Source organism: Bidens hawaiensis, unplaced genomic scaffold (genome assembly GCF_021521415.1).
Source record: "Bidens hawaiensis isolate Kalapana, Puna unplaced genomic scaffold, B.hawaiensis_p1.1 tig00020159_1, whole genome shotgun sequence".
In the NCBI taxonomy this organism is placed as follows: domain Eukaryota; kingdom Viridiplantae; phylum Streptophyta; class Magnoliopsida; order Asterales; family Asteraceae; genus Bidens; species Bidens hawaiensis.
In genome coordinates, this window is record NW_027493071.1 from 33,315 (window position 1) to 45,273 (window position 11,959).

General features: G+C 36.9%; 2 protein-coding genes across 2 annotated transcripts; both read left to right on the forward strand.

Annotated features, from left to right (window-relative positions):
- Window positions 1–1,754: 1,754 nt before the first annotated feature.
- On the forward strand, window positions 1,755–2,168 carry LOC143560037 (uncharacterized). Its single transcript, XM_077048444.1, has one exon. The coding sequence runs from the start codon at window positions 1,755–1,757 to the stop codon at window positions 2,166–2,168; it is 414 nt and encodes a 137-aa protein (XP_076904559.1).
- Window positions 2,169–3,617: 1,449 nt separating this feature from the next.
- LOC143560018 (uncharacterized protein YNL011C-like) lies at window positions 3,618–7,481 on the forward strand. Its single transcript, XM_077048425.1, has 13 exons — window positions 3,618–3,777; window positions 5,175–5,291; window positions 5,399–5,531; window positions 5,604–5,700; window positions 5,836–5,879; window positions 6,046–6,202; window positions 6,282–6,353; window positions 6,433–6,510; window positions 6,581–6,682; window positions 6,797–6,844; window positions 6,951–7,076; window positions 7,150–7,242; window positions 7,326–7,481. Exons 1-13 carry the CDS (start codon window positions 3,618–3,620, stop codon window positions 7,431–7,433), a joined length of 1,335 nt encoding a protein of 444 aa, XP_076904540.1. The 3' UTR covers window positions 7,434–7,481.
- The last annotated feature ends 4,478 nt before the right edge of the window (window positions 7,482–11,959 follow it).

Genomic DNA, 11,959 nt, shown 5'->3' on the forward strand with positions numbered 1-11,959 from the left:
ATCATGTTATACTTACAAGTTATGCAAACGATTGTGTTTAAACTATGTTTCATGATGAGCAATGCAAACGGTTATCTATGGTTTACGATGTATGTGCGCCAGAATTCGAGTAAGTGATCACTTTACCATTGGAACTCTAAGGGTAGGGACTGCTGGTTTGATCCGCCCACTCGTAGGGGTCGCACCTCTTACACAGACGAGTGCCTAGTATGGTCATGGGGCAGTACTATGGGTTTGAGCCCGCTTGTAGAGGTCGCTCCTCTTACGCAGACGAGCGCCTTGTTTTCCGGCTCAACGTCCGCAGCGTAACCCGCGGGACGGTATTACAGTATTATTCGCTCGTAGTGGCAGCGCCACTTACACAGACGAGCACGGCTTTTCAGAAATGTCCACGCGCAACCCGCGGGACGGTATTACTTATTTCGCTCGTAGTGGCAGCGCCACTTACACAGACGAGCACAGTTCCCAGAAATGTTCGCCGCGTAACCCGCGGAACGATTTTATCAGAATGTGTTGATAGAACTATGTTTTACCAAGCATGTGTTTTAATGATGCTATCAGAATTATGTTTCAGAATGATTTTTATCAAGATTATGATGCAATACGATTTATCAAGTTACTAAAACTTGTGAACTCACTCAGTTTATACTGATTCAAATGTTTTACGTGTCTTTCAGGAGATAACTAGGTAGCGCATGGAGTCACACTTAGAGCACCTCACGCTGAACATCTAAAACTAGCTTTTTGGAAGATTTTAGTTCTATCCCTTCGATGCGCGTGGTTGTTCCCGCCGCGCAAGGGGATATGGCGTGGAAATCTTCAGCAGTTTTTATACTTGGATGTTTTTATGTAATGTAATGTATTTGTATTAAACTTTTCATGCGCAATGAAAATCTTACCTTGAATGTTTGCAATGGCCCGTGCTTAATTATCAATCCCCACTCGCGCGCGCCCGGCTGTTTCCGCCGCTCAGGGCCGGGTGTGACATTATCTGAAAGCCAAACAACTTACTGACTTTTAAAAAATTTAAAAAGTCGATAAACCTAACAAGCTGTTTCTAAAAGCACAACCAAACACCTTTTCAATCTCCACCACATTAGGGGCAGGGATTTTACTACTATGTGAAAACAAAACACAAATCAACACATTCATGATATATCTGAAATTTTTATAGATCCATTAATTTTCAAAACATTGTAAACAAGGTAAACCCTCTCTTCATATATAGGGTTGTTCGGTAACCTATTAATAATTCTATTAATAAATTCATCAGCATTAATCGTGCTTGATACTTTATTCACTAAAAAAAAATCTGAATCAGCCAACAAGTATTACCTATTAAGTTTCAAAATGATGACGAATGAAAATATTACCCTCAAATCTCTTCGTATATGCTCCTAACACTTATAACACTTGGTTCACCACTCACTACCACACCAATCTACTCGTTAGTTGTTACTTCAAAATCTTTTAATTATTCATGCATCTTACTATTTCAACACTTCATACACTTTTTTTTCTCATCATATATTTACATAATAAAATTATTTTTTAAAGTATGCACATATAACTAATCCATCATTATTTGATAATGCCAGCCGGCAATCAACCCGTGGACGTTTCGAAGTTAAGTTCACCTTGAATCATCCACCAAACATTGTCTCATTCTCATAATCTCCCTTATAAACACAAACCAAATCTATAATAATCACAACCCACAATACTCACCACAACACCTTCAACCAAACCACCAAATGGCTGACCCAAAAGAAGGAGGAATCATCAAGAAAGGCCACGAAGACGGCCTAAAATTCGCCGTCTCAATCCTCGAAGAACATGGTCTTCCACTAGGCCTCCTCCCTCTCGCAGACGTCATCGAAGTAGGGTTTGTCAAAACCACGGGTTACATGTGGATTCTCCAGGCTAAAAAGGTTGAACATACTTTCAAGTTGATTAAAAAGCAAGTTAGTTATGATGCCGAGATTACCGGGTATGTGGAGAAGAAGAGGATCAAGAAGTTGAAAGGAGTGAAAGCTAAAGAGTTGATGTTGTGGCCGCCGGTTAATGATATCACGGTTGAGAATCCGCCTACTGGAAAGATTCAGTTCAAGAGTCTTGCTGGGATCACCAAGATTTTCCCTGAGGAAGCGTTTGCAGCCGGCCAGTAGGGTTTCCCGGGGAAGGAGTTGCTAATTATGGGGTTAATTTTCTTGTTGTTGCATGTTTTGTTTGCATGCATGTTTGATCCAAAGTGATGTTGGAAGTTTGATGAATAAAAACTTTATGTTTCTTATAATGAAACTAAATTAATTTTATGTATGATAAGGTCTAAGTGTCTAACTAATACCTTATAATGAAAGCGATCAAATATTTCGGTAAGACTCACATTGTCTTTAAACGAGTCTCAAACTTTAAGCTTGAGTTCATTTAAGCCCGACTTGATTCAAGTTTTTAGCAAGCTAATCTTATTAACTCGTGGGTGACAACTCAGTTACACCCCTTGTTTCGTTTTGAGCAAAATCGAAATTCCAACAAGAAGAGCAAGAGAAGATCAATATAGATATAAGTGATCCATTGATAATCATTGTAGTGAGGTGATCACTTACTTAAATGTAAGAAGTTAGTACGTAGTGATTTTTTCCTCTTATGATAAGCTTGTCATGACTTCTATTATTTTAGAAAGAAACTTCTACGAAGTTATCATTACCTATTTAGTATTTACGTGTGTTTTAGAGAAAAAGTTTAGTGAAAAATAACTTTAGGTGAAAGCCTTAACATGAATGTAAAGTACGTGAATTTATTAACATTCAACGTAATCATTTTGATGTTTTTTTTTAAATAGTTTATCTATACTCTCTAATAAAAACATACAATGTTTTACCACTTGTCACTCTCACAGCAATTTAAAACAAACTAAATCTCTAAAATCCTTCATTACCATTTATTTGTTAATTAATAACTATTAAATACTAATTTGAAGGATGCAAATAACTGAAAAAATATCTAGATTGTTTTAAACGTTATTGTGCAACGGTTATATCTTAACATGCATGATAATTTATTGTTTTTTTTGTATTTTGCTTAATAATTAAATATTATTTTTTTTCATAATACCCGTGTATTACACAAGTCTCAAGCTAGTTTTACTTATATATCTACGTGTACAAGTTAGGAAAACAATTATTATGTAGACATTTTCATACCGATAGACTACAAGCACATTTATTCTAGAATGATTTAAATTTTAAGTAGAAACTTTGTATAAATCACTAATATATGTCTTTAAAATTAATAATAACCTTAATTGTTACACTATGTTTTGCACGCTGTCTAGAGATGACAATAAATACTGAACTCGATGGAAATATTCGGAACTCGAAACATCCAAGATGAATAATTGGGTTTTAGACCAGGTATGATATATACTACTTTTGAAATTTTTCACGGGTATGAGATTTGATTATATACTTGTTTACACAATCCAGTTATCCGATAACATATATCCGTTTAGCCGATTATATACCCAACATGTTTTTCACTAGAGAAGCAAATCGGTTAGAAAATCGTTAACTTGTGGTGAACTATGTCCAATCAATCCTGATTCAGTTGGGTTGATAATGGTGGAAAGCTTGCTAAAATTCGGCACCTTTACGCCGCTTCTTATTATTCAATCTTCTTCTTCTTCAAGATCCCCTTTGATGACGTCCGTTAACTCCGTTAATATTCACCATTCTCCTCCTGCTACCTACCTCCAGCCTTCCGTTCTAGTCTTCTCAGGTATATTATTACCTCTTCTTTACCATCAATTTGTTGTTTGGCGATGCTTAGGGTTTCTAGAATAACCTAGATCTCGTGCGATATTGAATCCATTCTTTTCCGTTGATTATACACACTAATCTTTGCTATTTGATAAAATGATATTCATTTGTTTTAACTTACGACTTGACTTACATACATTTTTTAAATATATTTATATGTTTTGAGAAAAAACGTTATCGAGCCTAAAATATGCCAATGCTTGGCTGTGAACTGTGAAATTAATATATGTAGAGTTAAAACTTAGAAATACACTAGGATCGCAAAGGCTCAGTGAGTTTTAACGATCTTCCAATACATGGCTCGAGCTTGGGCTCGATAAGGCTCGGTTCGTTTTGAGCTTTTTATCAATCTGATATCGAATAGCCCAAGCTTGACTAGGCTCGAGCTCGGCTTGTTTCGAGTTCTTTTTCTAAAGCTTGAGCTCGGCTCATGAGTTTTTTTTCCAAGCTCGACCTTAGGTTCGGCTTGTTTATTATTTACTAATTAAATTGTATATGTTTTTAGTTATTTTTATATGTTTTGAGAAAAACCTTGATGAGCCTAAGCTTTGCTCGAGCTCGTGTCTAGTACCTTAAAAAGGCAAAGCTTGGCTATGAAATGGGAAATTGATATATAGAAGTCCAATAGAGTTAGAACTTAAAAATACACTAGACTCATTGAGGCTCGACAAACCTAAACGGTCTTCCCATACAAGGCTTGAGACTGGGATCGATAAGGCTCGGCTCGTTTCGATCTCTTTAATCTATATGATCTTGAATAGCTCTCTACTAGGGGTGCAAATGAGCCGAGCCGAGCCGAACTCGGCTCATTTAACTTACACAGAGCTCAAGCTCGGCTTGTTTTGATCTCTATTTCTAAAGCTCAAGCTCGGATCGTTTACTATTTCTTAATTAATTTTTATGTACTTACAATTATTTATATATATATTTTTTCAGTTACAATTTTATATATAACATAATATATATATATATATCATATAGTTATTTTTTCATAACATTATATAGATTAATTAGTAATTAGAAAATATACATATAAATATATATTAATGACAGGCTCGTTAGGCTTGTGAGCCTGCTCGAGCTCGATAAGTGAAGCTTGGGCTCCTTTATTAAACGAGCTTACTTTTAGGCTCGGGCTCGTTTAAGCTCGGCTCGAACCAGCTTTTTCAGGAGCTGATCTCGAGCAGCTCGCGAGCAGCTCGGCTAGTTTGCACCCCTACTCGCGAGCCATGAGCGGCTCGGATCGTTTGAACCCCTAGACTGGTGTCCTGTAGTTACACGAAATCCAGTAAAAGGTTATCAGAAATGAAGGTTGTTACTGGATAATCATGCAGTTCTTATCTGTAAAATTTGCAGGAGGGACTGCTTTCAATGGTGTTGTTGAAGAGCTAAAGAAGTTGACTACTTCTGTTGCTCATGTTCTTCCTGTTTCTGATGATGGTGGAAGTACAGCTGAGATTGTTCGTGTTCTAGGTAAATTTAACCATTATCATCTTTTTTGTACGCCGCAATTCATAAACTTCTTGGTGTTCTTTGTATTCTTGGGATTTGACTGCAAACTGTTGTTGTTCATGTCTCAGGTGGTCCAGCAGTTGGAGATATACGGTCAAGATGCTTAAGATTGTCTGATCAAAGTACCCCTGAGGCTCTTGCGGTGCGAACCTTGCTTGGTTATCGTTTGCCTCTTGATGCACAAGAAGCAAAATTAGAATGGTATATTTGTTATATAGCTAAGAAAAAAAAGTATATATTTGTTGCTAGCATACTAAGCTGATAATTATACAGGTACCGTATTGTGGAAGGCGGACATCCTTTATGGATAGATGTTTCAAAGCCCTACGGAGAAACCATTCGAGCTTTTCTTGCCTATTTTCAAAATCAGGTTCTTGCTATTGCTATGTACTTATTATTAAAATTGTCCTTGCAATTCACTTGCTAGTGTGATTTGCAGCTGTTTATTCACACTTTTTTTTGTATATTCTTGAAATGGCTTTTAGTAGTATTTGCTTTATTGCAGATCCTAAGAAGAACAAACGAGTCATTTAGTTTTAGCAATGGCAGGTATGCTTAACTGTTCTCGTTTGGATAAATGTTCTTATTAACCAACCAAGCTTTTAATTATGTGACAAAATTGATGCAAATGCTAAACATTGGATCCAATTAGTTTATATTAGTATGTTGTGAAAGAAATTGAGCTCAATTATCTAACTTGAATCACTTTTTCCAGCATTGGCAACTTTTTCTTTGCAGGTGCACGTATATTCTTTCAGTCTTTGGATGCTGCAATATTTTTATTTTCACGTGTTTCTCAGATCCCGACAGAAAGTCTAGTTCTTCCAGTAATATCCACCAATGATCGTCTTACTTTAGGATGTGAATTATGGGTAAGGTGACACATTATCTTGTTATTCCACTAAGTATCTTGAAATAGTGTAGGATTATTAAATTTCTGTAATCTTTTAGGATGGAACAATAATACGTGGTCAGAATGAAATATCTCACCCAACTAGTGGAACCTTGCAACTTGTGGATAAGGTGAGCCTGCGTTTGTGATTGTTGTATCTTATATTCAAATGCTTAAGATAAAAATAATAACCCTTTTTTATATATACAGGTAAATTTATCTTCTTTACCTTCAAGAATAAAGCGGGTTTTCTACATGTCCAGTGAAGGAAGCAATTTATTGCACGAGGTGAATCATCTTGCTTAATCTGTATTTTATGTAATAATAGTTGCGAAATTTATTTCTTTTTGTTATGCAGGTTTTCCCGAATGTAAATCCATCTGTTCTAGAACGTTTGAAAAATGTGGATTGCATTATATATGGTATGGGATCGCTTTTTACCTCCATCTGCCCCTCTCTGGTAAGTTGAAACCTAATTAAGTGTAATTCTTGAAGTAAATTTTCGGTGGTTGTATAATCTTTTTGCAAAATGTTGAGGGCTATAAAATTCTAAATCTTTGCGCTAATTATAAAGGTGTTACTAGGAGTTGGGGAGATTATAGCTTCAAGATCATGTGCAAAGGTAAGTGTATTAAACTTATCCATAGGTTTTATTATGCTTTGTGATTTTATTCTATAATCTATACATTTTCATGTTTTATATGCAACAATAATATTATATATACCAGATACTTATGTTGAATGGTACTTATGACCGAGAAACTAGTGGCTTTTTGGCTTCTTGCTTTGTTACTGCTATTACAGATGCTCTAAATAGAACTTATGGACTTCTCAATAATCGTCTTAAAAACAATGTGAGTGATGGTTACAGTTTTGAGTTTTGATGTTGGATAAAGTAACTAATTATATGTAGATTGGTTTTTGCAGCCGAGTGGATATATTAACACAGTTTTTGTGCCAAAAAATGGTCAAATTCCTGTAGATGTCAAAGGCTTGGCTGCGCAGGGAATAGTCAATGTGGTATGCAGGTTTCTCACAAATAAAAGTATTTTATATTTTTAACTTTCTATTTTATAAATTGTTATCAACTATAAACATTACAGGTGCATGTTGAATCAATGCATGATCCGAAAGTGGGCATAGTTTATGAGCCAAAATCTTTGATAGAAGCTCTTGCTAACTTACTAAGTGTCACGAGCAATCATAGCTGATCAAGGGGACATAACAACACCATTCGTTCATCACATTCGTATCCATCTTATGGTACAGTTTAGCACCTTCAGTGTATAAAATTCTCAGGTAGTATGATTCTTGATCTGCATGTCGTTTGAAAAGTTGTGCAGATTGAAGATACGACTTTGCATGGTAAAACAAACAGTCCAATCATTTTTTTTGTAAATTATAATTAGAAAGCTAGCAGAACTGAAGTGATTAGTTTGTATATTCCTGCGCTTCAATTAGATTAATCATTCAATCAAACTGAGTTTCCCAATTTGCGTAAAATGGCTGCAACTTACACTATGCTGAAATATTCATCATGGTTGTGTATTTAGGAAGTTGGATAAGAAGCCATCATATAGCACATATATCCCTTCTTTAGCTTCAATGTCGCTCAGCATCCATGGTATCCATCCGTCTTTGTTAATAAAATAACTCCGTGTTCAAGATGTGAAATTTAATTTGTTTTTTATGTTGCATAAATGCTTTATTTTTAAATTTATATTTCTTAAACGTTTAATGCATCATTTAAATATATATGAAATTATGAATCATAAAAACTAACTTTGTTATAATAGGTAATTTAATTAGATATAATAAATTATTTTAGAGGTAGGTGATGATGTGGCAGTCTATAAAGGTTTGTTGTTGTGAAAGAAAATGTGAATTTTTAAAAAAAGTTTGGAATCTGATATGACGCTGATGTGACGGTTTTGAAGATTTGTTGTCGTGGATGCTCTAATATCATGTTACATGATTCTCAATTATTTACATATTACTAAAAAAAAAATTGATTTGTTAAATACATATTTTGGGCCTCAAATTAAATTTGGGGTGCACAAATCGTTTTTTTTAAAACCCGGAACCGGGTAGGAACCGGTTTTTTAAGAACCGGGTACAAAATGGAACCGGTTCCTGTCAGGAACCGGGTAAGAACCGGACCCGACCCGGTAGGCAAATATCATGAACCAGTGTAACCGGGTCCGGTTTATACCTGAAAACCGGTTCCAGCGGGTTTTCCTAGTTTAAATCATTTTTGACCGTTGGAAACCGGTTCCAACGGCTATTTTACCGTTTTTAGACCGTTGGAACCGGTTTTAAATGTTTATACCCACCCCCACTTACTATATATAGACATACTAGGTTTAGAACTTGTTAACCAACTCCCCTAACTTGTTAAACACTTCAATTTCTTGTTAAATCACTTACCATTACCAATGGCAACCAACGACGAAGTTGTTATGGTTATCGACACCCCGAGATGCCCCGAGGTTTGGGTTCACTATGACCTGTGTGTCATGACCAACACACAGGAGATGGCGCGGTGCAAATACTGCGAAAAGTTTTTGAAGGCGGCATCGAATTCCACCCTTCGAAAGCTTGCAAGGAAAAAAAGCATTTGGATGCCAAAAAAGGAGAAGCCAGGGAGTCGTCCGGCTCTACAAGTCAAGCCCCCGCTGCCGGTAACAAAGCTTTATGGTCGTAGATGGCGGGACGAAAACAACGAACAATGTTTGTTATTTTTAGTTTTATGTTTAATAATGTTTGTACTTAATCGTTTTGCAATAATGTTCGTTGTGTAATGTTTTATAATTATATATATATGTTTAAAAATTAGTTTAAGTGTTTAAGACAAGTTTTTTATTTAACACAAACAAATAACATTTTAAAAAACTTGTTACATTAATTAATTGATTCGTGTTACATAATACATAAATGATTAGAACAAATACAAAAAATACAAATTAAAATTTGTCGAGTTCTACGACTTCGTCTTCTTCACCCGAAGATTCTTCTTCCATCTCTTGAATTGGACATTCAAGTGGTATTTCGTCTTCAAAGTTCGCCTTGTCTTGTATACAATCCACCGCGTCCAAATGATCCTTTAGGCAAATGCACATCTCTAAGGACTCGGGAGTGAGTTTGGTTCTTCGCATCGATAATATCCTTCCACTAAGTGAAAAAACCGATTCCGAAGCAACCGTTGAAGCTTGGATGCTTAGCAAGTCACGAGACATGGCGGAAAGAATAGGAAATTCGTTTTGCTTTCCTTTCCACCATGCCAAAATGTCAAGGTTGCGAACGTTCTCGACCGTTGCGCCTTCTCCATAGTTTGCTCCACTATATCGGCCAAGTTCACTAGTTGGTGTGTTACCCCTTTGCCGCTTAGCCGCCGACTCACGAACCGCATTCATCATGTTTATAAGCTTATCCTTGCATGGCTTACTTGATGTTGCCTGCCTCACAAAAGTCGACTGTGAGCTTGGACCATAAATTTTGAAGTAATGGTCATTGATTTCTTGAAGGGATTCGTTGAAAGAATGCTTTGCTTCCGTCGACGACATCGGATCGATCTCATGCGCACCCATGTTGTCATATATTTCCTTGATCAACGCCTCAACCCCGGCAACATTTATGTAGGGGTTTAAAGCGGCGGCACAAGTAAACACGGGTGGTATTCCTTCAAAATATTTTTGGAACTTCTTCTTCATTGGGTCAACAATGTGCTCGAAAAGGTCAGTTTTGTTTTCACAGTCTTTGAAATTCAAGGAGATGTATAATTCTTGCAAAACCCAACAACTAGTAGGATAGTAAACCCCCAACAATTTAGTTGTTGCGGTTTTAAAAACATCAAGATACTCCAAGAAGTAACCGATATTATCCCAAGCACCGTTTGGAAACATATCGGCTTCGCAACGATCCACAAGCGTTCTATGAGACGCTTGTATAGTTTGTTTTTGGGAAAAAGCACAAGCGAGCATATTACAAGTCGAGTTCCAACGGGTTGGAACGTCCTAATTCGGCCCCAAATATTTTCTATCCACCGACTTGCAATAGTTTTTGTATTCAAGATGTCTTCTTTTTCCACTTTTTAAAATATCTTGTAACATCAACCTAAATAATCTCAAACCGGCCTCCATGGTTTCGTTGTCAAGACCATCTTGAACAACCAAATTGATAATGTTGGCAACACATGGAGTATGAAAAAACTTTCCATAGCAAAGTGGTGTATATTTTATATATAACTTGTCTACCGCCTTTGTATTGTTAGATGCGTTATCAAACGACATTGAAAATTTTTTTTTCCTTAAGTTAAAAATGGTTATTACCTCATCCAAAATTTCAAACAATTTTTCGGCGGTATGTGGAAACGGAAAGTTTTCAAACGCGATGGTGCGTTTCATCATTTGCCAAGATACCGGATCGATCCAATGCGCGGTCACACAAAGGTACGATTCCGGTAACCCATGGGATGCCGACCAAACATCGCTAGTTAAGTTGACACCCGTTTGTAAAGTGTCAAAAAAATCAATTAAATCTTTTTTGGCACATTCCCACAACTTTAGACAATGATGTCGAAGAGTGGTACGACTTACATGGGTGTAGCGCGGTTGAAGAGTCTCTCTAATCAAGGCCGTCAATTGAGGGTTGTCGAAGTGGTTAAACGGCAAACCTTGTTGAATCACGAACTTCGCCATCCTATTATGAACCGCTTTCACGTTGTAACGAAATATTGCCCCATCTTTACCCAATTCGGCTTGGACCGTGGTTGGAGCTTCTTTCAACGCCTTGTAAAATTTCTTCTCGATGTGCTTCTTTAAAGTAGAGTTTGAATCATGCTTTAAATAAGTGCCACACAATTTGCAACGAGCCTTAATGTCTCCATTAAACAACTCAACCAAATCCCAATTCCGCCATACTTCTTCGTTGCGGTTATAAGGGAGGATCTTTGCAGCTCCGACGTCATCTTCGGCACGAACCGGGTCAATAAAAACGGAATCGGTAGCCGCCGCCTTTCTTTTGCCCTTGTTTTGGCTTGCCATAATAACTAGTTATCGAGTGGTGGTGGAATGGAAGTGAAAAAAATTGGAGTGTAAAGTGTAAACCGATAAGTTTGTTTGATGTTTTTGAGTTGGAGTGGTAAAACAAGTGATCATCCAACCCTTTATATACTTTTTAGCTCAAAAACCGGTTCCAACGGCTATATTACCATTGGAACCGGTTACAACGGCTCTTTTTCGTAAAAAACCAGGCGGAGCCGGTTATTTTGGGTAGGAACCGAAATCGGGCTGGAACTGGTTCCGGGTAGGAACCCGGTAGGAACCGATTTTTTCAAAAATACATGGGTCCGGGTAGGGTTATCCGGGTATTATAATATTCTAACCGGGTATGGGGTATACCGGGTACAAACCGGAGCCGGTTCCGGGTCGGTTCCACCGGTTCGGGTCCGGAACCGGTTTTTTTTGTGCACGTCTACTATTAATGATTCTGCAATATTTCTAAATCATTACAGGACCAAAACAATCATTTTTATGATATGCAAGTTCCAAAAGGAAAAAACAAACCAAGGTTCAATTCTCTGGCAGGACAGTTTAAACGTAATCTTTTGTTACATATTTCCCTGCCATATCAGCCACGTAGTCAGCCGCCTTTCCATTATTTATAACCCAACTTTCTTTTATTTCATAGCATCAAACTTCAGACTAATCATACCCCTCTCGTGACAAATAGAAAAGCT

Coding starts and splice junctions, on each gene's coding strand:
- LOC143560037 (XM_077048444.1), top strand. CDS start 1,755: ATGGCTGACCCAAAAGAAGGAGGAATCATCAAGAAAGGCCACGAAGAC.
- LOC143560018 (XM_077048425.1), top strand. CDS start 3,618: ATGGTGGAAAGCTTGCTAAAATTCGGCACCTTTACGCCGCTTCTTATT. Junction 3,778..5,174: donor TTCCGTTCTAGTCTTCTCAG/GTATATTATTAC, acceptor TAAAATTTGCAG/GAGGGACTGCTTTCAATGGT. Junction 6,683..6,796: donor CCTCCATCTGCCCCTCTCTG/GTAAGTTGAAAC, acceptor CTAATTATAAAG/GTGTTACTAGGAGTTGGGGA.